The sequence below is a fragment of the Pleurodeles waltl genome, chromosome 12 (assembly GCF_031143425.1).
Source record: "Pleurodeles waltl isolate 20211129_DDA chromosome 12, aPleWal1.hap1.20221129, whole genome shotgun sequence".
Classification (NCBI taxonomy): Eukaryota; Metazoa; Chordata; class Amphibia; order Caudata; family Salamandridae; genus Pleurodeles; species Pleurodeles waltl.
The window spans coordinates 555,283,134-555,310,338 of NC_090451.1; the positions used below are offsets into that span (position 1 = coordinate 555,283,134).

At 45.5% G+C, this 27,205-nt stretch overlaps 1 protein-coding gene across 2 annotated transcripts in view; it reads right to left on the reverse strand.

The window, feature by feature from the left end:
- Positions 1–27,205, reverse strand: part of MLKL (mixed lineage kinase domain like pseudokinase) — a 391,400-nt gene that overhangs the window by 241,187 nt on the left and 123,008 nt on the right. For both annotated transcript variants that reach the window (XM_069217629.1, XM_069217630.1), the window contains exons 5-6: positions 10,892–10,989; positions 7,956–8,091 (exon numbers count right to left, since the gene is read on the reverse strand). In XM_069217629.1, the coding sequence (XP_069073730.1) occupies positions 7,956–8,091; positions 10,892–10,989 (234 nt within the window). The remainder of the gene's footprint in view (positions 1–7,955; positions 8,092–10,891; positions 10,990–27,205) is intronic.

The window sequence follows — 27,205 nt, forward strand, 5'->3', positions numbered from 1 at the left end:
ACAGTTCAGGGGACACAGGCAGAGGGGGCCAGGGCCAGTGGGAGGATATCTGTGCACCAAGGGGTGGCCCAACCCAGGGAACCGACTTCCCAAGAGGCACTGTCACATGTCCTGGGAGCATACTAGAAATCCCAGGACAGGATGGGCCAGGTACTTACTATCTTGCAGGAGAACCAGAGGCTGCAGAGGGAACACCACCAGGAGGTCATGCAGAAGTTGCAGGCCCACAATGCCAACATGTCCTCCACTGCAGGGGTGGTCAGTGAAATTGCCACCATCATGCGCGAGTCCACAACACACCAGCGGACCACTTCCACTAGCCAGAGTACTGGCCAGCCCTCTACATCTGCTGCAGCTAGTAGACTGGAGGGGCTGCCACAGGACTCACGGACCACCAGCACCCTTCCTGCTGTAGGAGAGGAGCCTCCCTTCAGACGTTCTCTGCAAGCCAGACATCCTCCAGAGACTGTAGCCAATACCAAAACCACTGCCAGGAAGTGAACCTCACCAACATGTCTCCCTTGTGTGTCAATGAGGCACCTTGTTCACTTTGGACTGCCATTACTCTTTTGTCCTATGGCCCCATGGATACTGGACTGTGCTAAAAATAACTGGGCCACTACCCTGAAGATTTCATCCACCATCACCCCACTAAATTGCACTATCCCTTCCTTTTTGTAACTGTAATAAACACACCTAAACACAACATAAGGATTTGTGCATTTCTTGCATGTAACATGGAATGTCTTGACCTTTATTCCATGTGCAAATATCATGTGAAGTGTAAATCTATCCAATGCACAGACAGCTTGGGGTACACATTCCCACTGTAAGTGCCTGCCACAGGTCACCATCCACTAAACTGTGTGTAAGCACTTGGTAGGCATTCCATGAGTACACAGTAGTGACCACACCAATATCTGAGAAAAGGGAAACCTTTAGTGACATTCAAATTAGCAGTAAATGAAAGTAAAGCAACATAAGCCCCTGTAACATGACAGCCTACATTCATCTGGTCACATCAACCTAATATTTTGCACTGCAACGAACTCTAAATACAACTTGTGAGCAATACATCATTTTTGTAAGGGCCTTAGACAAGATACCACAGTTTTAGATATCCAATGTTCACAGTAAGCCAATCCCTGCTCTATAACACCTCGTCCAGGCCAAACTGTCGGGGACAATGAAATCACAGAGAGGTTGTGTAAGCACATTCAAACTCACACTACATTTCAAGCAACAAATGCTAAGTACTGTATGGAATGAGGAAACAGTTGGACATGGGCATGTATGTGAGACTGCAAAACAGCTGATAGATTGCATAGGCAGAATTAGCTTTCTAACCAATCATTATACCACTGGCAACACTAATCACAGATAGAACAGCGTCAGGTTTCATCATGCACACATTAGAGCTTGGTACATCATTGCTGCCACACAGCTCTTAATTGAATTGGTAGCAAGACCAGAACTACAGTCTTACCAGATGGTCATCGGAAGTACTGGTGTATCAGATGTGTCCTGTTGTCCACATTCTCCTTCTCGCCTTCTTCATCTCTGTCTTCAGTTTCCTCTGCTGCCACAGGTGCATTCTCTCCCCATTCCTCCTGCAGGAATGGCACATGCCTTCTGAGGGCCAAATTGTGTAACATGCAGCAGGCCACCACTATCTGGCAGACCTTTACAGGGGAGTAGAATAGGGACCCACCAGAAATATGTAGGCACCTGACCCTGGTTTTCAGTAGCCCAAATGTTCTTTCAATGACTCTTCTGGTCCGTCCATGTGCCTCACTGTATTGATTCTCTGCCTCTATCCTCGGATTCCTCACTGGTGTCAACAGCCAGGATAGGTTTGGGTAGCCGGAGTCACCTGGAAATAGTGAGAAACTCACATTACATGAGTACAACTGCACAGAGGACAATGTCCATACTGTGACATACATTGTGTGAAACATCATGCTCACCAATAAGCCAGACTTTCTCTATCTCTGTAGTTGTGCCATCATCAGTGGGACACTGCTGTTCCTCATTACGTAGGCATCATGTACAGATCCTGGAAACTTGGCAGTAACATGCAAAATATACTGATTAGCAAGGCACACCATCTGCACATTTATAGAATGGTAACGCAACCTATTTCTGAACTCCTGCTCATTTATCATGGGAGGGACGAAAGCAATATGTGTCTGTCACTGGTCCCAATCACATGTGGAATATGTCCCGTGGTATGGAAAGCAGCCTTAACAGTGGGCAAATCATCACTTTTAGGGGAATGTGATATAGCTGCTCATGTGTTTCAGCAATGCAGTCAAAACTATACTCAGCACTTTAGCAAACATTGGCTGAGACATACCTGCAGCCAAGCCAACTGTCACCTGAAATGATCCACAGGCCAGGAAGTGGAGCACTGACAGCACCTGCACTACAGGAGGTATCGCAGTAGGACTACGAAGAGCAGGAATGAGATCTGGCTCCAATTGTTCACACAGTTCAGTGATTGCGGCCCTATCCAGACGATAGGTGAGAATTATATGACGTTCCTCCAGTGTAGCCAAGTCGAGTAGAGGTCTGTAATGGGTACATTCCTCCTCCTCCGCAGTGGTTGGTAAATGAACAGGCAAAACATCACAAGCATGTGATATCAGGATATCAGGGAGGATAGAAACACACAAAATCACACTAAATAGAGCTGTCTCATACATTGCAGGCAACTGATGATTGGATCTGCTCTGGTTGAACTCTACATGCAAACAGACTACTGATACCATACATTTCCATTAAATTGTCATACTGCTTCACAGGTGTAGTTTAAGTTGTGGGACGTGATTTGTACTATCACATTTAACATGTTTTGTCAACTACTCTTCTGCAAGCAGTGCACTGGTATGAGCTCTTTTTGAAGAGCCAGATTCTCCCACCAAATGCATAATGTAGATGTGTTGGAAATGCCTTGGTGTGTACCATAAGTACCTATGATGTACATTTAATTGACTACCATGATAAAAAATCATCAGAAAACGGTACACGCTATCCTGCATGCAGAAGACAGGTGGAAGTAACCTCACTCCGCCAGCGTTTGACGTCATGGCAGAGGGCAGTCTGAACCACCATGCAACTCCTCATTGGTTAATATTGTAGTCTATGGAGCACACAGGCCAATGATGATCACTGCCAGCGGTGATGGTGATTACCGGCGTGGGCGTGACCGCTATTTTCAGAAGCTCATATCACTTGAGTCCGGACTTTCATCCTATCAAGACCTCCACTGTGTGAGCTGCTGTGTCCTGTGTCTGGAACCCAAAATGGTGTGTGCTACAGGGGATAGGGCCCCAGCTTTCACATCCGAAGAACTGGAGAAGCTTGTGGATTGGGTCCTACCGTTGTATAGACAGTTGTATGGCCCTCCAGATCAACAGGTGAGCACGTTTTAGGTATTTTGGATGATACATGGCTGTATGTTGATGTATGTGTGTGCATGCAGTGTGTTCTTTAGGGAGTGCTGTCTGCTGCATGCAGTATGTACACAGAGGAACGAGTGATGTGCATGATGATTATGGGATCTATGTAGTATACAGTCCATTGCTGTAACTGACTGTAGTGTGTAGTAAATGGTGTACTTCTGTCTGTGTTTCCTATGCAGGTCAGCCCTCTTCAGAAAAATGGGTTATGGCAAGCCATCGCCAAGGACGTGCGGACCCTGGAGGTCCATATCCAGCAGAGCACCCACTGCAGAAAGAGGTGAGAGGACCTGAGACGCTGGGCCCGGAAGACCACAGAGGCCCAGCTGAGGACATCCTCCCAATGAGGGAGGGGTGCCCGTCAGACCCTGACACCCCCGCCCCCCCCCCCCATGGCCCACATACTGGCAGTGGCCAACCCAAAGTTGGATGGGCACTTGAGGGCAGCACAGCAGCCACAAGGGGGTGAGTACTCACTGTGTACATTTGTTTCCTAATGCCTGGCATGGTCTTTGTATGCCAAGGTGATAGACAGTGTATGCCTCAGTATGCCCTTGTAGGTAATGTTGTATAGTTTTGCATTGCTATGATGAGTGATATGTGCAATTGGCATTAGTCATTGGCTGGGATTTCTGCTTCAATAAGGGCCTACATCCAGACTCACCAGTGCTGGAGTTATGCTCTGATGTCCACTGCCTAGGTGGTGTGACCTGGCAATGGCATTGTGCAGTCACTGTAACGGAGAAAGTGTAGCTGAGCCTTTGTCAACAGGTAGGCATGGATTAGTGAGTCTTAGTAGGTGTGCAGACTGTAGTTTCTCCAGGGTTCATTTCAGCTGTTGTTCCCAGGCAATGGTGTGTTATTGTGGTTGTCACTGCATAGTGTACAGTACCAGTGAGTCATTGTGATCTGTATGCCATATGTTCTGTTATTGCTGTTATTAATCCTGTGCTCATTTTCTTTCTCCCCAACCTCCCTCCTTTTCATCTGCTGTCCTTGTGGGCATTAGCATCATCTGGCGAGCAGAGGCACCAGAGAGTGGGGTAGCTGCAGCCCACGGGACCCAGGTGGCTGTGTCCACCGACGCCAAGGGGACCAGTGGGTTGGAGGGCAAAAGGAGCACCACGAAGGAGACAGAAGCTGATACTACTGACTCTGATTCCTCCTTCGATGGGAGCTCCCTGGTGGATCCCTCTGGGACCACCCCGGCATCATCTTCCGTCACCCCCCATTCTAGCACTGCCCTCCCAGTAGCCCCTCACCCAGTTGTCTGTGCCTGCTCACACAGGAGGATGGGCGTCTCCTTCGCCACAGGCACCTCAGCTGCCACCCCAGTCAGCCCTGCTGCCCTCACTGAGGAGACTTTGACCTCCTGAAATCCATCTCTGTAGGACAGTCAACCATAGTGAATGTCATCCAGGGGCTGGCATCCCAGATGCAGCAATGCAATGCCTACCTGGAGGGCATTCATGTTGCCTTGGCTGGCCTACAGGGATCATTTCAGGCTCTGGCCTCCTCTTTGACGGCAGCCAGTGCCCCTAGTTATTACGCCCCCACTCCAACTACCTGTACCCAGTCCCAGCGTCCTCTCCCCCACCCATCCCAAGCACACAATCAGACGACCATGCACTCAAGTCAACAGACAGAACTCGCAAAGACAAGCACAAGCACCACAGATCACACCAAAAGCATACACACAGCGATCACACAGAAGCACACAAAACAACAGCCACTGCCTCCACTATCTCCCCCTCCACCTCCTCCTTCACAGTCATATCACCACTCACACCTGCAAGCACTGCATCCTCAGTCCCAGATCCTGCCACCTGTTCAGCCTTGCCCGGTCACCACAACAGCAGACATGCATATTAGCACCCCATTCACCACATGCACAGACACCACCACCATCACAACCACATGCAGCACACCCACCTCACTTGCAGACACCACCCTAACATACATACAAGCAACCTGTTTATCCTCTCCCTCTCTCTCTTCACCCTCCTCACAAAACACACCTACGCTCCCACTCAAACACTCAACAGTCATCCATCTCACACATGCATACTTTGCACGCACCTACTACCCAGTCCAGCACACCTACACGTCCTACGTCCACTCCACCTACACTCCTGTACCTTTTCCCACAGTCCACCCCACGGTACCTAAGAAACTTTTCCTTGCCCGCCTTGACATCTTCCCTCCTCCTGACCCACCCCTTTTTGTCCCTAAACATAGGGTCCCGCTCCCTCAGGCTAGTCCCTCCAGCTCCCAGTCCTCCCATGGCCTCCCTAGTGTTTCCAATGTCCCTCCCCCAGCTAAGAAGGCTTCCACTCTGGTACACAAGGCAGCCACTCCCACTCCCTGCTCCAGACCCTCTCCCCCGCTCCCTAAACAGAGGAGCAAGAGCCCATTCCCTCTCAAACCAAAGCCCAAAGAACCTCCTTACAAGAAGAAATTCCCTACACGAACCCTGCCCCATGAGGTGCCTGCCTTCCACATTGATGTCCCTGCCCAGTGGAGTCACTTGGGCTGTCAAGAGTCAAGTTGGGCCCATTTCGTTGCCCTGTGGGTTGCCATGTACAATTGGACTGGCCAATGGCATTTTGTATATAGTTCCTTTTTTGTTGTGGGTGCTATTCCCACAGGAATACAGTGGTTAAATCACAGGTATTTTTCCTGGCTTTCTTTTCTTCTGACTTATGTAATTGTTGTGCTTTTCAGCAGATTGTTCTCTTCATGTGTGTGGTATGTGAGTATGGTGTGTGTTGTGCGTATGGGTGTGTCACTCTTCTCTCCCTCCCTTGTGTGCTAGCCAGCTGTACTCATGGTTGTCATCTTCACTGCTTCTGGACTCCCATCGCATGGTGCAGCATTGGCAGGACTTCCAGTTCAGGTTCCATGGTGGTCGCGGACTCCTCTGTGTCCCTGGAGGTGAGTATCTCCTTTTTTTATGGGTAATTTCCACCAGGCTTTTTGTGGCGGTGGTTCCGCCCCGTAAATCCTGGCGGTCTGCTATGTTGTAATATGATGGGTGGTGAATGGTGTTCTGCCGGGCTGCAGATGACAACTGCCACGTTTGGTGGCCAGACCGCACTGGTGGTTCAAGCGGTGCATTGGCTGTATGTGGAAGGGATCACCGTCATGCTCATAATATGGCGGTCTTCACCGCCAGGCTGGCGGCGGTACTACCGCCATCACCGGCGTGGCAGTCAGCTGACCGCCAAAGTCGTAATGAGAACCTAAGTGTTCCCATTGCTTTATAAACCTTGCTTTCTCACTAAATTCATTGGCTTTCAAATGCACCATTTGTCAATCTTTTTTCAATTTTTTCTTGGGAGGAGGACTCATCTTGGACACCATGTTTGTCCATTTAGTTTGCTCGCTTTACTTGTTACATAAAAGTCATACCCAAATTTTATGCCCCACCATTTTCAAATGTCACCAGCCACCACTGGCGCAGGAGTTATTTTATCACAAACATTACGGATATCCTGTCCACCATATTACAAGTTCCATAGGCTATAATGTAATTGTAATACAGTGGACATGATATCCGTCACGTTTGTAATGAAGTAACCCCCCTCTGCCAAACTCTAAATCAGGTCCAAGCTGTTTAAGACTACTTCTTGAAGCACATCCAAAATACCTAATGGGTCAAAGTTACTTCCCACAAAATGCCATGGGGTTGGTGTACAGCCCACTGAAGCAAAAGCGAACCACAAAAAGCTTGTGCGAGCGAGTGGCTGAAGGAGAATGACGCAAAGCCCACTCTCTCCATCTATAGTTCTTCTTATTCTACTGTTCTATGTATCCATGACATGAGCTGCATAGGCCAAAAAAAAGACAAGAAAATCTGCTTTTGCAGAGGGCACTTTGTAGTGTACTGCAACTCATGTGACTAATGTCACTCAATTTAATTCTAGTCACCGTGTGTAACTGTTTTTCTGTTTAAAATCCTAGACAGTTTTTTTGTAGTTTTTATATTGCTCAAACCTGGCCCAAAAGTATCAGACCGATTTACATGAGCATCAGATTATATTGCACAAGGTCAAATTATTTTTTGGAGGCACAGGCAAATTAAGTGATTTGGCTAGAATGAAAGGATGTTGAGCTGATACCTGGCTTTGAACCTGGTTTCCCAGTTCTAAGGTCGATAGCTGAGGCTGATAAGCCAACTCCACCCTGGAGATTCCTTAGCTGTTGTTAAATTCCTTTGGTGTTGGTAAAATACTGTTGGCTCTGTTTATAACTATGCACTCTAGCTTGAGAAACAATTTTGTTTGCCTAAGGTTGTTCCTATCTTAGGTTAGGTAGTAAGGAGGCTGAATTAGTCTGAAATAATGACATTTTCCCATATCAATGATTGAAAATTGTGTCAAATGCAGGGTCATTCTCGTATTTTACCCCCTACCTCTGCTTCCCAACACCCTTAACTCTTCTGCAGAATGACCACGAGTATCTCAGGCATCTAAAGACATCAAGTGATAATACCTGTACAGGGCGCGGGCTGCATCCAGAGACATGCACATCCGAGTTTCCCAGGGCAGCTCCGGCTCCTTCTCCAGCACACTGCGCAGAGTTCCCTTTTCACAGTATTCCATGACAATGGAGAAAACAGGTCTCTCACCTGGCAGGAAGCAAAGAAGACCTGCAGTGAGCCTACATCTCTTACCACAGTCTCTCCTAACAAGTCCAGTAACCTGGAGCTCTATTAAACGAAGTCATGATCGAAACATAGGCCCGTAGGTGAATAAGTTTATTCTGCCTTGGCTGTCTGGAGGGAAAAAAACAACCAAGTTCTCCATACCTTAGGGTTTGAATACCCCCCTACATTCTCTCAAAAGGCAGGCAGAGATTAAGAATTAAGTAGGAGTCTGAAATGCGATAAGTACATACTTATCTAAACCTACACCAGTCTGTTCATATATTGTTTTGATTTAAGGGACAGCTGTGATGTGCCCTGAATGATATTCTTTTCATTTGGGGAAGTATACCTAATTCTACATAGGCAGAAGTATGATGTTCCATTAAACAAATACTGATAAGGTGGCCAAGCTACACAACCGGGGCCACTGATGTTATAGTAGAATATACAGCTGGATGAAACTTGTTTCTCTGAGGAGAGTCAGTCAGGGAGAGTGTGAGCTGGGGAGAGTCTGAGGCAAGGAGACAGGTTGGAGAGAGAGAGGCAAGAAGACCATACAGGCATTCGAAGGTGCATCCCGCATTAAGGCACTACCCATGACTCCTCATATGTTTAATATGTGAGAGGTACCAGACCCCTGCTTCAGGCTCAAGCCAATTGAGCCACTGATTAGAATAATTAATTGTCACTGGTGATAGGTACGCCCTACGCCATTTCTTTGAGGTGATTCATCAAGGTCCACTGGACAGGAGCACCTGTCTTGTTTACTCACAGATGGCTTGTAGCAGGTAGGCAGATGGTTGATGGTGTGAATGAGGCTGTGTGTGCCTTGTTAGGTAGTTAGGCTTTTTAGTATCTGAAGCAGTAATGGCAAGAGAATCCAGATAGTTTCATGAAGAACTCACACCTATGAGAAACACTCAAGTAGGAAAGTGTCCACACTGTCTTACACAGAGCTGTCCAAGAAGACTCTGGGGAAATAGCTAGCGAGTATATAAAGGCCCCACAGAACGGATGTGGATATTCAACCACCACAGAGCCATAGGAAATGTTTTGACAGCATAGAAAATTTTGTGGGACACAGTAAAAGTAAGCATAGTTCCGTAGGGCCCGATTTATTCTTTGGAATATGTTACTTACTCCGTCAGAGCGAAGGAGAAAAAATCCCCATCGCCCAACAGAGTAACTGTGCTCCAAATTTAGAGGAGTCTGCCAGCCCAGTGGACATCTCTTAATATTGACAGGAACCACAGTCAGAGCAGTTTCTGTCAATATATTAAAAGTGTGACAGATGGTACAGTCAATATGTCTGTCAAACTAACATATTGTTGCATTTTCCAGAACAAAATTTGAAAGAAGGATTTTGCTTTTGAAAATGCAAAAACTAATACCCACACCATGGGAGTTTTCTGCAATGGTGAGGGGCTAATTTTGCAGTTTTCACTGTCCCTTAATGCTAGGTTTTACCCTGTGGCAATGGACAATGAAAATTGCACTCCAGGTGCATGTGTGGATTTTGGATATTATTCAGTATTATGTGAATGATGATGAAAGGGGTGACTGCCCACTCCTACTTCTAATACTAATGGCCCTAGGAGTTGTGAACTAGAACTGACATGTTAAAGTGGCTCACATTCATGTGAAATACATTCACCCAAACAAATGGTCCCTAGGGGTATCTATCTGGCTCTATAACAGCGAGACCTGTATATTCCATCAGCAGGATTCAGATCACTGATACCCCGCCACTAGATACACAGGGGTACCTGTCATTCTAGCATTGAGACCTGTATATTCCATGGTCAGGATTCAGATCACTGATCCCCCTCCACTATGTCCCCATGGGTACCTGTCACTCTAGGATTGAAACCTGGATTTTCCATGGTCAGGATTCAGATCACTGATGCCCTCTCACTATGTCCACAGGGGTACTTGTCACTCTAACATTGAGACCACTATATTCCATGAGCAGGATTCAGATCACTGATATCCCACCACACAGTCCACAGGGGTATTTGTCACTACAGCACTGACATTCCATGAGCAGGGTTCAGATCACTGATACCCCACCACTAGGTCCACATGGGCACCTGTCACTATCATGGAGACATGTATATTCCATGAGCAAGATTCAGATCACTGATGCCACACCACTTGGTCCACAGGGGTACCTGTCACTCTAGCATTGAGACCTGTATATTCCATGAGCAGGATTCAGATTACTGATCCTCCAAAATTAGGTCCACACGGGTACTTGTCACTACAGCATTGAGACCTGTATATTGCATGAGCAAGATTCAGATCACTGATCCCCACAATGATGAGAAAATGATATCAGACCTTCTTTTTTACCAATACAGTGACAACTACTGTGCTGGGGCAGAAAAGGTGTACTGCAGCACCTAGAAAACCCTGCACATTAAAAGGTTGCTTACAATTAAAAGAAAAAAAATAATCCTAATAAAACTAGTCTTGAAAGTTGTCAACACCTTTCAGAGATACATAAACTGATACCAATCATTACTGGCTAAGTGCACACAACATAAAGAAGGAGTGGAAGCATGCTACATAGACAACCAATCACCAACCATGGTGTGACTCGCTGGGCGCTCTACAGCACGACTTGATGCTTCCTTCATCATATGGAGTTTTAACAGCATGGTTTTGCGCCCCTATATTTCCTAGGTCACTAGAGGTTAGTATCAGAGAGCACAGAACAGAAGCACCTTTGCAGCAGGTGGAAGCACTGCAGAGGTTAAATTATCAAAGAGTTGTTACCTACTTTCCATGTCGATACATATTCCGTACATGCACAGAATGTGAGGACCGCTGAATTTCTTCATTGTTTGGGCCTCTTCTTCAAAAGTCTTCCGCACCATGCTGAAAAAAAAAAAAACAGACCACAGGCCATGAATACATTCTTCCAACTGACCCAAACCAAAACTGCATCCTGTTAAAAGGCAATGACAGACACCAGGAGTTGCAGCAGACTGTAAACTCAAACAGGTTCTCTTGCCTACCTCCTCACAGAACCCAGTTCTAGAACGGTCTACTTTCTTTTACCCCCTGCAGTTAGTTTTAGATTTTTAGTGTCTAAAAAAATAAATGGCAAAACATTCATCATCTTTCTCTCTGGAGACGTCTGTAAGTCCCCAACTCAACACATACTATCATTTTAAAATAACTTTGTATAACTAATGCAGATAAGATTTTACCCAGTCACAAGCCCCACCCTCATTGCCATTTGATATCTATGCTGAGTCCTACAAACATTAAAACTGACGGCATCCCTAGAAATATTCATAAGGATTTGGCTTAGGGCAGTGCCGCAAGTCATCTTGCTGCACTGCCCTATGTCACAGTGAGAGGGCAGGAATTCACCGTATTTATGCAATAAGGTGCACTCCTGTCCTTTCCCCCTGAGCTGGCGCTGTTTTGGGAGCCAATCGCCACCACAGGTGCCCTTGCACCATGGTGCAAGGGTGCCTGCGTTGCATAAAGGACTGTTTTTGTGCAGGAAGGGGCACCTTCCTGCACAAAAACAATCCTGAGAGGTGTTTTCCTCTTTCTATGTTTGCAGAATGCAGCACACAAGCAAAAAGGAAACAAGCATTTGCAATGTAACTGGTCTCGCGTTTACTCAAGTTAGAGCTATTAGCGTTGTATATTCCTAATCAGACTTTTCTTGCCACATAAGTTGAAAATGTAAAGTAAAACAGTTGACATAAGCAAGCCAATTTAAAGCACCACAGCTGCTGTGAGCGTGAAGGAGACACACAAAAGGAAAAAAGAAATTTGCTTGCAGTCAAACATATAGGCAAACGTGCAATTATCCATGTAACCTGTCGATGACCAAGGCAGTAACCAAACCGCCCTGAGGGACAAATGTAAAACATTTACCATTGTCAACAAAGGATTTTTGAAAGGCAAGCCCACAAACAAATGAAAGTGATGGGCGTGAGGTGGGTGTGGTTAAAAGCCAACATAGATACCAACACAGCGGAAAAGCAGCACTTGCGCGCTGCTATGCTCAGCCTAAAAATGACGAGAAACGTGTGTAAGTAGATGGACTTGATAATTCATAAACAAGTTTGGCTCCTATATGCTGGGCCAATACTACAGGGGCCCACTTGTGAATCTGTAAATAATGTATTTTCCCACACTCAAGAATGGACTCCTCACTGCAGTGTGGTATGGTGACATCTCCATCTGTTGGCTGCAGATATGCTATCTGGAATTTTGCTGTCTGGAACTACATACCATTACTGGAGATGAGTGGGCCTACTGAGGATAAATGTAGGTCGGCGTGGGAGCAGAAATCAACCCAGGCAAAAATGTTCAATCTAGAACCACAGTGAAATAAGCAAATGAGTTTGTGTCAAAGTATTTTATCTAACTCAAGCTAAACAAAATAAACAAATAATAGGTACCAATGGGGCATTTCACAGCTCCATTTTTCTTTTCCATGGGCTATAAATCCTTATGATTTACAGCCATTTATGAGTGGGAACATTAGAAATATCACAAGTACTTCAAGGTCCACCGAGGACTTTGGTTGAAAATTTTCCAGAAGCAGAAAATCAGGTATGTGCCATTAAAGAAATTATGTGGTGGGTACAAAAAACAGGATGGACAGCAGACTAACACATGTACTTCACAGTGGATATATTGGCTGTCTGAAACAGTGTACATGATAAATACCAAAACTCAGCTGTCCGCCAAGAGTAATTTTCAATGAAAGCATGTTGTTCATCATTGATCTATGCTAGTTAAAGATACCTTCCTATCAAAGGAGGTACGTATAGTCCCCAAAGACTTCTCCCAGCTCTGCTCCGCCTTAAAGCGCCATCACATGCCTTGACATGTGGTCTTTGGTGATGGTTAATAATGAAGTCAATTAAATGTTAGTGTTGGAGCTCAAATTTTAGTAATGTTTTTAGTGACCCAGATGTCAGCAGCAAGTGACATTTTCATTCTTGTTTAAAAGCCGAACGTAGAAAGCTGCACTGACACATAGTTTAAAAGTACTCATGTTTTCATTGGGGTAGTTACCATTGTGGCTACCAGATTTAATAGTCTACTAACAAGATTGAAATAATGGCAAAGTATATTTTAGACTCTAGATTTATTGCTAGTATCAAAACAAATGTTGGTCTTTAATGTGTTATTTATGAGTTTACAAATAAATAAATACACTTCTCCATCATATGTAATGCTTTAACAAGATTGCAATTCATAATAAAATGTTTTACTTATTCTGATGTAGTATTAATGCTGAATTGACCAGTTTGCATTTTATGTGTGTTTTATGAACTATGATATTAATGCATCTATATTTCTTGTGTTAGCTTAACCAGACCTGCAGATGTCATATTTTCAGTCATGTAAAAGTCATGAATCATTCTTCTTTTTCTAACATTAATTTTTACATTCGGTTGTTCTCATGAATAGTAAAGAGTTACTTTGTTTAATTTTACAAGACTTGTTTCTAAATGACCTTGGGTTCCAGAACATTTAGGTCTGTGGACTAAAATATGAAATAAATTGTTTCTTTCAACGTGTGCTTTCACATGGGAAGAGGACGAGTCCATTGTATACCCTGGGAAGAATTAGTACTGTTGCAACTGATAGACAATTGTAATAGACTGTTGAATTCAGATGGAAGGAGGAGATCACTTCAGACCAAACCTGAGAAAACTTTGCAATGTTGAAACTTTATTTGTGTTTATACTCTGAATGGATATTGCCCCTTTTGTGTGTTGTGGGACCACTGAACTGTCGAACATGTAACTGGATCTCACAGCTTGTGCTCTGCACTCATCCTGATGGTGTTTCTAACGGACTTTGCCAATGATCGACATGCTTTGTTGATGAATAATTCTTGAATGCTGACCCTAGGAGAGATGTATGACCCTGTCAATGTTATTTGCCTGACATGCCCTTTTTCTAACAGAAGCTAGCATGCTGACATCTATTTTATTTCTCTTAGCCCAAGATAGATTGTTTTCCAAATTATCTGTCTCTTTTTGTCTGCATGTGCTAGTCCATTCCCACACATGCATTTCCTAATTTGTTTAGTTGTAGGGACAACTCTTGTCCAACCCTGATTCTTGATCTCTGTTTAATTTGATTAGCCAAATATCAACACAGTCTAATTTGAGATATGTTTCTATCTCCCAGATTGCCTCTTCAATGATGCGTATTATTCTTCCTGAATACTTATGGTGTTGATGATAAGTAGATTAAACTTGTTTCACTGTTGTGGGCAACCAATGGTGTTGATTTATCTTTACAATTTGATTTTGCACACAGTTTATGTGACTTTAGCTTTGTGGATGTAAAATAAAGCCTTGAAACTTTTATTGATTGGCGTTTTCTTTCTGTCACCACACTGGACATGGTGTTTGGGTGGGTTTGAAATGATTGTGCATGGTTAACCAAAGTCATAAGTGGGTTAAAAGGGCCGTTGACCTTGGTGAAGCGTTTTGATTCCTGTGAAGGATGAGAAAACGTGTTAACATTAGCATTTCTGTCCTGCGCCTGTCATGAGAGTTATAAGCATCAGTAATTATGGAGTTGATCCCTCATCAAACAGTTTGCTGTAGGTGATGCTATGTGTAAACATAAAACCAAATAAAAAGAGTTAAATTAAGAATGCTGATATCAGACAGCAGAGCTCTCAAACACCTCTGCCTATTTTCCAGATGTAAAGACTATGGCCTTCATCACAACTTTGACAGTCTTTTCCAAAAGACCAGCGCCGAAATACAGACCAAATACAACTGAGGTCTGACTTTCGCCTGAAATCAGGTAGAATTCCGGGACCAGTCATTCTGGAGGTTGGCAGTGCAGAGGCAGTACTGCTACCGGTGCTAACATGTCAACGAGAGACTGCACTCTTAATACAGTGTGGCGGTGTCCAGATGGTGAGGTGCTGCCGGCAGTAGAAGCGGCAGGACCCATCCCCTCCGCGACAGACGAGGTAAGTGGATTACCCGATTGGGGAGGGGGTGTGTGTGTGCATGTGTGAATGTTGTGAATTTGGGGGGGAGGGTGGGGGTTTGTGGGTGTGTGTCTGCATGTGTGAATGAGTGTTTGTGGATAGGGTGAGGGTGGTAAGTGAGTGTTTGTGGATGGGGTGGGGGTGTGTGAGTGTTTGAGGATGGGGAGGGGGGGTGAGTGCACGAGTGCATGTGTGAGCGATTGAGTGCGTGAGTGCATAGCATAGGTACAGAAATCTGCTGCCAAGCATCACACACACATCTTTACACCATAGTGCAACGGTGTCTGTGTGAGTCTAGTATAAGTTTGTACTGGAAGGTTAGCCTTCCAGTACAAAATACTATGCTTAGACTGACTTTAAAACTTTTCCTACTTTGTATGTGTGCTGTACAGTGCAGCACACATGCAAAGTCGGAAAAGAAGGGAGAAATGAAAAAATTCTCCGTGTAATCACCTAGGTGCTATTTTTTTATGCAAAACCTGTTTCCTTTTGTTTTAGTAAATCAGGCTTTGGGTCAAAAATATTGAGCGGTTGCATGGGAATGTCAATGCACCACCCATGGAACGCTCCTTTGGCACTAAATAATACAAAGCAGCAATATGCGCTGCTCTGCATTACTTCCAAGTGATTTTCCAGCGCAAAACCAGTTTTGCGCTGGAAAGTAAATAGATTTTAAAAAAGATTTTGCGTTGATTTGCATCGATTTTGTGACGCAAACACAGTGTAAAATCTTAGTAAATATACCCCTGAAAGTGTAGCAAATTTTGGTGGCGCACTTTCAGTGCGCCTTCTAAAGGCATGTTTAACTCTGTATCCTCGTCAGTAATATGGCGCAGGAGCAAAGAGATTCCCTCATTCACATGGGGCCATGCCTCCATGCAAATGACGGAATGCTCTCTAATGATAGCGCTGCCATTCTATGTGTGCCAAAGCTATCTTTATTTCAAAAGGGGCTGCACAAGTGCCTGTGGCACTTGCTGCAATACCAAAGTGCCACGGAAGCGCACGAAACAGGCGCAAATACCCGTTCCGTTCCCAGCGCACTTTGTGAAATATGGCCCCATCAGCCCTAATACACATAGGGCGTACTTTGTTTGCACCACAGCACACCTAAAACAGGTGCATCGGGTGCAAACAGAGAAAGTGTACCCTATTAGTCTGAATGCACTGCCCCCAGGGCAACCGCAATCTTGCCCTGACCTGGGGGCAGCGTATTCAAATAAAAAAAAAAAGAGCAACTTTGAAGCAGCTGCTCCGTGTTTTACTGTGCAGGCGGCAATCCGTCTGCACTTTTAAGGGGGATTAGAGATCCTCTTGCAGGCAGGTGGAGTAAGTGACTGCATCTACCAACAAGGGGATGTCTGGGGGGTCACAGGGCCCCCTCTCCACCCACCCCCTCCAAAGGGCTGCCATCAGTGGGCGCACTGTGAGTGTGCCTCCTGACAGCTTCTTTGCCTCTGCGCTCAGGAACACCCTCTGGTGACAGCACTGACACTATATGTGCGCCAGCGCTATCTGTATTACAGAATGTGGTCCTTTCTGTAATGTCAAAGTGCCCCAGGGGCATGCAAAGTGGGCGTACATGCCCGTTGAGGCCCCGGGACACTTGGGGCATATTTACAAGCTTTTGGCGCAGGGCAGTGCTGCAAGCTTTCTTGCTGCATGGCCCTGCGTCAAAAGAAAAGGGCAGGAATGCATCATATCTACACGATACAGCGCATGCCTGTCTTCTTCCCCTCCGCTAGCGCACAATGGCTGCCGTGTGCCAACCAGGCACCCTTGCCCCATGCTGGGAGGATGATTGTTTTTATGCCGGAATGAACACTTTCCTGCACAAAAACAATCACAAGGCATTTTCCTCTTTCTGTGAGCGCTGCAGAATGCAGCGCACATAGAAAAAGAAAAAAACAAGGAGAAATATAGGCATTTCTCCTCGTTGTGCCTCCTTTACACCTCCTCTGGAGAGGTGTAGGCTTTTGACGCATTCCCAGGATTACAAATCCTTGTAAACCTGGGAATGTGGCAAAATCTATGGGTGTTGCGTGGTGTTGGACCTGGCCCTTTTCGCAAGGTCACCGCAAACTTTTTGCCTCCTTCCTCCTACCTTTTCTGACCTGTTTTTGTTGGCTTTAGGTACACTTTACCATGCTTACCAGTGCTAACGTGCATATGCTCTCCTTCTAAATTGTACTGGTGATTGGTTTATCCATGACTGGCATATTTGATTTACCAGTAAGTCTCTAGTAAAGTGCACCAGAGGTGCCCAGGTCCTGTAAATCAAAAGCTACTAATAGGTCTGCAGCACAGATTGTGCCACCCACGAGTAGCCTGATAAACATGTCTCAGACCTGTCACTGCAGTGTCTGTGTGTGCAAAATTTAAACTGCCAGTTCAACCTGGCAAGTGTGCACACTTGCTAGGCCCAAACCTTCCCTTTTTTAACATGTAAGTCACCCATAACGTTGGCCAAGGCAGCCCCATGGGCAGGGTACAGTGTATTTAAAAGGTAGGACATGTACTGATGTGTTTTACATAACCGGATAGGGAAATACTGCCTAATTCGGTTTTCACTATTGCAAGGCCTATCCCTCCCATAGTTTAGCATGAGGATTGCCTTAAAGTGTCTTTTAAGGGCAGTTTCTCATTGGGAGCAGATAGAGATATGGAATTTGGGGTCTCTGCACTCACAATTTAAAAATACATCTTTTGGTAAAGTTGATTTTTAGGTTGTCTAAAAATGCCACTTTTAGAAAGTGGACATTTTCTTGCTTAGCCATTCTGCCCCTCTGCTTGGCTGCTGATTCCACGTCTCGGTCAGACTGACCGTTGGGCTCTTTGTGAACTCTCTGGACAGTAACATAAAGGGTGCTAAGGGTGTGTCCTGCACATCCTGATGGGTCTTCCTGGGCTAGAGTCCCCTCACAATGTAGGGGGTCATTATGGTCTCCTGACCGCCAGGACAAAGTTGGCGGTTTCACCGACAACAGGCTGACTTTGAAGACCGCCACACTCATAGTGTGGCAGGTTGGCCTCTACCAACCTGCCACATCTCCACTCATACCGCCATGGCGGTCAGAGCCGCTGGACCGGAGATCCACAAAAGACCGCCGGCAGTATTAGCACAACCACGAAAGCCCTGGCGGAAAGGTTACCGGTGACAGGGAATTTCATCCCTGTCACCGATAGACGAATCCAACCCCCCCCCAAGCAAGCACAATCCCCCCTCCCGACACAGCGCCCCCACCCTACTCGCCCCCTCCAGACAGCACCCTTCCACCAGACACAGCGCCCCCCGCAAACATGCACACAGACAACCACACACACCATGTATACTCATTCACCTACACTTACATACACGCATTCACTCAAGCATTACTCACACGCATACACACTTACATGCATACATGCACTCATTTCTACATTCAGACACACATACAACCACACAAACACATTCATGCACACACGCGGACAACACACATGCACACACAACACCCCCCACCCTCTTCCCTCTTGGACGATCAACTTACATGGTCCGGGGAAGAGGTCGTCCGGCAGGGAACGGGAGGGGCGCTTCCACCTCTGGCAGCGCCCTGCCAGCAGGACACCGACAGGCTGGCTTATTGCTCATAATACAGTTGGCGGTGTCCTTTTGGCGTGGCAGGACGCGGCCGGTGATGGAACCTCCCCAGCACCTCCTCCTGCATGACTACTGCTGGATTTCCACCCAAAGTGTGGCAGAAATCCAGCAGTACCCGTAATATGGTGGGCAGAAGACCACCAGCACTGGTAGTCTTCTGGCACCTGTGCCTTTGGCGATCATCAAGGAAGACCGCCAAAGTCATAATGACCACCAAAGTCTACAACCCCATTAAGTGTAGCTGGGGCATGTCAAGGAAGAGGCAGGGTCTTCTGTACAACAAAGACTTCCCTTTGAAGTTTCCCTACTTTAAAGGGAGAAATGAGTATTAGTATTGGACTGCTGACCCCACAACTGTAGATTACTTCTGGATCAGGAGGAACCTCTGCCACGGAGAAGGAATTGATGCTTGAGGAGGGTCTTACATTCGGTCTGTTGCTTTGCTGTGCTGGCCTGCTGCTGCTGCTTTGGTAGTGATAGGACTGGACTTTGCTTTCTGAAGTCCTGCTTGTGAAGCTTCTCCTAGGGCTTGGATTGAGCTTCCCCCCCCCCCTGCTGAGGTCTCAGGGCCATGAAATACATCCTCTGCCAGCACCTGGGCTCTCTTGTTGAGACCCTACCATGCCAAGTGGTGCCACAACTGGGCCCTAGAAAGGAGAAGCTGGTGAACCCAAGGTGAAAATTCACCCACCGGAGCCGAGAAGCAGAAAAATCGGCACAGCGTCTGCACCGCGGCTGAAAAATCAACACAGTGGCGGTGAAATCTATGCATCGCCAGTTCAGTGCAGATTAATCGCTGTCGCACATCCAGATTTTTCAGGCATCATCCCTGGGCGTCAAACCCTCAACATCACCGCAAGGACCTGAGACTGCCTGCCTGAAATCGACACATCCTGTCCCTGCCAGGAAAAACTGATGCACTGCTTACCCGGCAGAGAAAGAATTAGCGCGCAGTCTCACTTGCGAGTAAGGAATCGACACAAAGCTTGCATTTCTGACGCACGCCAGCCCCTGGGGCTTTATTTTTGATGCATACCAGGTATTTTGTGCTAAAACAACGCATCCATTGGTTCTTATGGATTAAGACTCTTTTTACTTTAAAATTTGATATCTTTAATTGTGTATGTTGGATTTTTGTCGTTTTGGTCTTGTTTGATTTAGATAAATATTGGATATTTATCGAAACTGGTGTGGAGTCCTTTTGTACTGTTTTCACTGTGTGGTAAGTACAAATACTTTACACATTACCTCTGAGATAAGCCTGACTGCTTGTGTCAAGCTACCAAGGGGGTAAGCAGGAGTTATCTGAGCTGTGTATCTCCCTTACCCTGACTAGAGTGAGGGTCACTACTTCCACGGGGGGGAACACCCACTGCAACACCCATGGAATGCCTCCATGTCATAGGGTGAGTCATGCAGCGCCTTGCGCTGCAGTGACTCAGTCCATATTTACAAAGCCGTGAAAAAAAAAAAATCACACAGGGTGACTTTACGTGGCATTGTAAATATGGCCCTACAGTGTGCGTCATAGGACTCTCCTTGTAAGAATAAGACTGCTGGATTTTGGGCGGCAGCACCACCGAGTGTGGGGGACAGAGTCTGATCCCACTTTGTGTGACAGTTGTCAGCCTAACCCTTTCGGCCAGCAAGCAATCAGAAATTACAGCTTATTCAATGTAATAAGGAAACCTCCTTTAGACTGATATTAAGATGCTTCACCTATCTACTGCACTGGTGCACAGGACAGCGGTCCATGAGCGGTAATTTATTAGTTAACTCCGGGGCTGGGGCTTCTCGCCCACTGCTGACCATTGTGCAGCTCAGCAGGCAAATCTAATTTTTCCATTACTAGCTTTAAATAGAAATATATAACCCTACTACAAGCGACCCAGTGTTAAAGTGCTATAGCACTGAGGGACTGGGTATAGTAGCTTTCCAACCAGCGCTGATGTATGATGCCACGGGAATAAAGTTGGATTCTGGGTCATTGCGAAGTCAAAGTCATTGCAGCCTTGCCCAATCTTATGCTGTGTTTGCTGATTAGAGGTAGCACCTTGTTGCCTGCAATGAGCTAGTACAAACTAACACCTAGTGCCAGTTCCATACAGGGTATGGCACTGTCTCTTGAGGAGATACTGAGGGAAGCAGAATTGATATATTTATGGAAGAACAGCACTCAACAGATATAGGGGGGTCAATATGACCCCAGCGGTAGGTGATAATGTGGCGGGTTGGTGGTACATACCGCCACATTATGACAATATACCGTTACTACTGCCATGGCGGTAACAGCCGCAGGGCCGGGGATGAGAATCTCCAGCCTGGCGGCCGCTATTGTGCCACCAGCAACATTCTGAGCCTGCCTACCGCCATGGTTTTCGTGACGTTCGCAACATCACAATAACCAAGGCAGCAGGCCCTACCAGTGACCGGGGATTCCTTCCCTGTCACTGGTAGGAGGCTCACACTCCCCCCAAACATTCCCCAGACGCCCCGTACCCCCCCATCCATCCACGCTCCCCCTTCCAATCCCCCACCCACCCCCATACACGCACACTCGCAGACACGCACAAACACACTCACTCACACTGGCATACACGCATTAATTCACACATGCATCCATTCATTCTCGCACACATCTGTACACACATTCACACTGACATGCAGACACACATTCACATTTCCATTTGTACACGCATTCTCACACATGCATACAACCACGCACACAACACTACACACACAGTCGCATTCACGCACACACTTACACATTCATGCACACAACCCAACACACACACAACATCCCCCACCCCCTCCCCTGTCGGAAGCCCAACTCACCTGCATCCAAGGGGTCTTCCAGCAGGGAACAGGACGGGGCGCTCCTACCGCCAGCAGAACACCGCCAGGCCGTATCATGTGTCATGATACGGCTTTCGGCGATCTACTGGCGTGGCCCTGGTGGTGGTATCAGCGCGACCTTACCACCATCCGCCAGTATGGCCACACCTGGATTTCCGCCCTTCTTGTGGCAGAAATCTGGCTGTGGTCATAATTTGGCAAACGGAGGGTAGCTGCAGCGACAGTCTTTTGGCAGCCGTCGCCGCAGTGGTAGGCGGCTTTTACCGCCAATGTTGAAATGAGGGCCTTTGTGTTTTCTCACTATTCAGTCACGTAATACATACAGTAAACTGGATTATATACTTGTGAAGACATAAGATTACAACAAATACAGTACCCCCATATATTGATGAGATTTTTATTGGATTTATTGCATCTATAGCTAACGCAGAAAATGATGTGGAGCAAGATGAAGACAGGAGACATTCTTCACATGTCCTACACAGCCGGTCTACCTCACATGAGTCTTAAGGACTGACAGGCCTAGATACTGCACTTGAATTCATTCAGTACAGTGGGAGTTTGAGTTGAATGGGTAGGCCAATCTTCCTGATATGTGTTAAACTGCTAATATTAATACAGGCCGAGTGATCTCCCACAAATGAGTACTGAAGAAGAGCACCTAAAAAAGGATGACCTCTTCCATAACTATAGTTCACATGGGCAATAGAGCCACTGGCATCTATACTGAGTTCTAGGATGGTCAATTTGACCAAACAGTTTGACAATAAAACACACATTGTCCACTGGTCCTGGTGGTGCTCTTGTTAATTTAAAGGACCTGGAATTATCAGTCCCACTCTTTCTACAGGAACTGGAGGATTTTGGTGGGAGGTTGGGCTTGCTGGTTAAGTGGTGTAAATCAAAATCATTTCCACTGGACCAGCTTAGTAGGAAAGGGGAGACTTGCCTGCCAAAAGAGGGCATACATATGAAAGGATCGATGTATGGGAATCCACATTGTCTTTAGTGAATCAGCACAATGCAAATTAAACATTGCTAGAGTAGTGGTAGGCCTATAGCTCTCAGAGAGATCTGGACTATTTAGCCAATGGCAATTATGGGCAAGATGTCCCTTGTTAAGATGATATTTCTATCCCACTGCCTCTACAGTCTTCAAAACTCTATGGGTTTGATGCTAAAGCTAGTATTTAAAGAATTAGACATACTCCTGTGCTCCCTGGACATGGCAGGTAAACCAAGAGTGAAACCACACTCAAATTACCTTGGGAGCACGTGGGCCAGAGACTTCACTGCACTGTACAACATGGCTTTGCAGCTGCAGTATTTATTTAGGTAACTGGATAATAACTCAAGTGGGAGTAAAGAAACGACTACAGGCAACATACCCTTAAGGCATGTTGCAAGACATCATAATGATGGGAAAATATTACCCATAAATTATTATATAAGTGGGAAGATTTTTTTTTTTAAACATAGCACTGCACTGGCACCCTTTTGAGGAAAAGCAAGCTCACCATGTAACACAAGACCAACGCAGTCTCCTCCGCCTACTTCCTCACTCTTCACATGCTCTGTGAGATGTTTTTAAATACCTCCCCATCAACACCAGATGAACTGTCTCTCAAGCCTTTGTCACCCGCCAGCTGGACTATAACAACGCACTCTATGTAGCAATCACCACACACCTTCTGAAGAGACTACAGACCATACAGAATTCAGTGGCCATACCCATCCTCGACCTCCCCAAACAGACCCACACCACCCCCCACCTCAAGATGCTCCACTGGCTCCCCATAGAGAAGAGGTGTCAATGTAGGATTCTGATCCACATCTTTAAGCCCCGTCACAATCAAGGACCAGCATACATCAACCACTGCCGGGCTTCCACCAACCCTCCAGAAACCTGTGCTCCACTTCCCTCTCCCTCGCACACACCCCTGGCATCCACCGAAGCAACAGTGGAGGATGCTCTTTCTCCTATCTCGCAGCAAAATCCTGGAACGACCTCCACCTATGGACTTCACCCTCTTGTCCGGAACTCAGGAAAGGACTCAATCCCTGGTTGTTCAACTGAATCCCTTATCAGCTATGTTCTCAGCATCTGGATACCCTCGCAAGTGATTAGTCATGTTCTATAAATACTGTTTGATTGATTTTGCACCAGGTATGCCTTTGTGGTGCAAAAGTCCCTTTAAAAACATAACACACGAGGGACAATATTTACAAAGGCTTTGCTTTAGGCTTGCATTACTTTTTTAACTCAAACCTGATGCAAAACCTTTTTTGGGATTTACAAACTAACGCAAATTGGTATTCATGTTGGTTTATAAGGAAAAGTAACGCATAGCAGCACAAAGTGCTACTTTGTGTAACTTAGCGTCAAGGGGGCAATACATGGGTGGTACCTGGGTGTTCCCATGCATTCATCCATGCTTTTTGACTAAAAACTCCATGTACTAACAGTTTTAGAAAGGTTTTTGTGTAAGAGAATAATGCTGCTGGTAAGCAGGCGCTAAAAGGAGAAATATTTTAATTTCTCCTTTCTTTTCTGACCATGAATGTGTGCTGCATGGTACAGTATACATATAAAGTAGGAAATGTTTTCAATCTTATCTAGTCATAGCATTTTATACTTGAAGGGTACCCTTACCCACGTACACAGCCTTGTACTATGGCACAAAGGTGTGCGCGTGGTGCTCAGCAGCTAAATTCTGCATCGGCGCTACTGAGAGGGGAGAAGAGCGCCATATCTTTCCTGCTCTCACCCTATCCCGCAATGCAGCACAGCATTTTTGGGTGTAACTTTTGGAAATCTGGGCCGAGATGTTGCTTACTAGATGTTGCAAGGATGAGAACACTTGACATTGGGAGAAGTATACCTAAACAATAAATTCCTAACAATTCTAGAAGCTCAGGAGATTTATGGGGTGCGTCCACGGCAATTATAAAGAATGCATGATAAGCATGTATAGTGAAAATGTTTTGAAAATAATTCCCAGAAAGTAACTCATAGAATTTTCATGCAGAAAGGCTAGTAGCAAATATATAGTCTAATCAATGCAACAAAACAATGAAATGGAGCTACTTTGGTCAGTGAAAATGGACACTTGATTGACCTGTAAAGGTCTGAGATGAGGAATGAAGTAAATCATGTGCACAAGCCAAACAGACATCGACTAATGTGAAGTTTAAGCTGTACAGTTTGATTATCTTCATAGATTATCTTCATATAATTTTCTTGACTCCCTAAAAATATGTGCAGGGTATAGCCCTAGAGGTTCCCAGCTTCCACTATCTGTTACAATCTCATCCCTGATTTCCTCCTGGTTTCTTGAGTGCGCCCACAAAGACGTACATTTTGGTGTTCAGTAGTGGTAAGACTGGAGCAAGTGAAACGATAATTTCTCGGATGCGTGCTGGGGATACTTCCAGAAGGAAACAAGAACAAAATTAAAAGCAGATGTGCAGAATTGGGTGCTATCTTGGCTTGAAATTCATTGCTCCAGACCAAGGGGGTCCAAGGATTGACGGTAGCAAATGTATAGTCTGGAATGGGCCCTGGCTGAAGAAAAACACACAAAGCTTTCCCGAAAAGAGGAACACGTCACAAAAGACCTTGTGGAATGGTCTGAATTTCAGACCCTACTGACTAACCCCCAGACACTAGGCCAGAAATGACTTACTACAGTGCTTAATTTGAGGGCGGACATAAAGCATTTACTGCGAGCAAAAGACACATATTGGAAGGCAGAGGAAGAGAAAAACGAAAAAGCGTCACAAAGGCAGAAAGCTGCAAGAGACCGCTGAAGGGGCAGAAAGTGGCTGTAAATGGATCAAAGAGGACCGAGATGGCTTTAGGATTACACTGCCTCAGTGTTCTGTGCTCGCACATTTAATTGCAGCAACTGCGTATTTCAGAGGGGAGTTTTGGGCACCGGAACATTTTTATTTACAAATTAAGCACTGGCTTACTATAAATATATTCAGCTAGCAGAGGGAAAAGTGATGGACATAATGATTTTCGCTAACCCGAAAGAAGGTTTACCAGTTCTAATAATGTTCAAGGTAAGCTCAGCAATGGACTGAGATACAGATCTTTTACTTAAAAAAAAGAGTGAATTTGAGAAACACACACGAGCAGAGTCTGCTGTTTACAAAAATCACATCAAGTACATTTAAAAAAAGGGCTTCCATCAAGACAGTGGGAGAACTTTGTTTAGAACTAAATGCTGGGTCTCTGGGAAAACTCTGTCCCTGGAGGCTCCAAAGGCAATGAATAAGTAATTCCCTCAACTCTAAGCACACATTTGGAGAAGCGAGTGCCCCGCCACTTTGGAGATGGCTGCCGCTCAAATGTTAAATTACCTCTTTGAACATTTCTGTTTTGTAGTGCTAGTGTTTATAGGAGTGCTGCTTGCTGAAAGGTTGAGGACATTTTTGGGTTCCAAAACCACTGGGAGTTAAATTGTACTTGAACACAAGACCGAGACAATTTCTCGAGACCAATGATGCACACAGGGCTTTAAAGAGTTGATATGTGTTCCCTTTTATTATGTTTCTATTTGGAAATGTATTCAAAGCTTTAAAGTCGGCCACCTCGTGAGTGAGTGTCTGCTCTTTTGGATTTGCTTTACAGTGAAAATGAATGTGTGTTGATAATTTGCCTCATCGACAGCTAAGCATTCCTCAGTCAACATTAGTATGGGCTATTTCAGAAAACAATTCCTCATTTGAACTTAGTGCTGACCCAAAGGTGTACTTTGCCCACCATATTTCTCTCCATGTTTTCCGATTTCCGAGGCATGACATTCATAATTATCATGGGCGTACACAAGAAAGAATTCAGACCTTGTGGCAGTCAATCCACGAGTACTAACTTCGACATCTCAGATTAAATTTGATAGGTATGTTCTTTCTCCATGAGCAAAAAATTAAAACATGGAACATTGTCATTTTTTAGACACCAGGGTCCAGATTTACTAATGACTTGTGCTGTCCTTCTGTGTGCAAGTCGTCGCAAGCCCTTAAATGGTGTTTACAAAGCCAGCAAGGGGTGATTTGCACCATCTTGCATGACTTTGTAAAGAAATGTCAAGCAACACAGCAGCTTGTGATGCGTTGCATTATGTTTTGTTGTGGTAGGGGTAACATCGGAGGAGCATAGGTGTTCCCTTGCATCCACTCATGGAATTTCACGCAGTCTGAAATTTACTAAGGACAGTAAACCTGGAACTGTGCCAAAATGGTACACCTACCACAGAGGAACGCAACAAGGATAAATATCTTTATTTCTCCTCGTTATTTCTTCTTTCCATTTATGCTGCATTCTGCAACACACTTAGAAAAAGTAATAATCCTCTACAATCCTCTACGGATTATGTTTGTGCAGGAAGGTATCCCTTCATGCACAAAAATAATCCTGCCTGTAACACAGACACCCTTGCACCATGGCACAAGGATGCCTGCATTGGTGCTAGGCAGCAAATAGCGCATCAGCGCAAGGAGACAGCAGGAGTGAGACATATCTTAGTCAATATGACGATTTTCTGCTCTCTCCGTTTCACACAATGCAGTGCAGCAACTACCCTTTTTGCGCT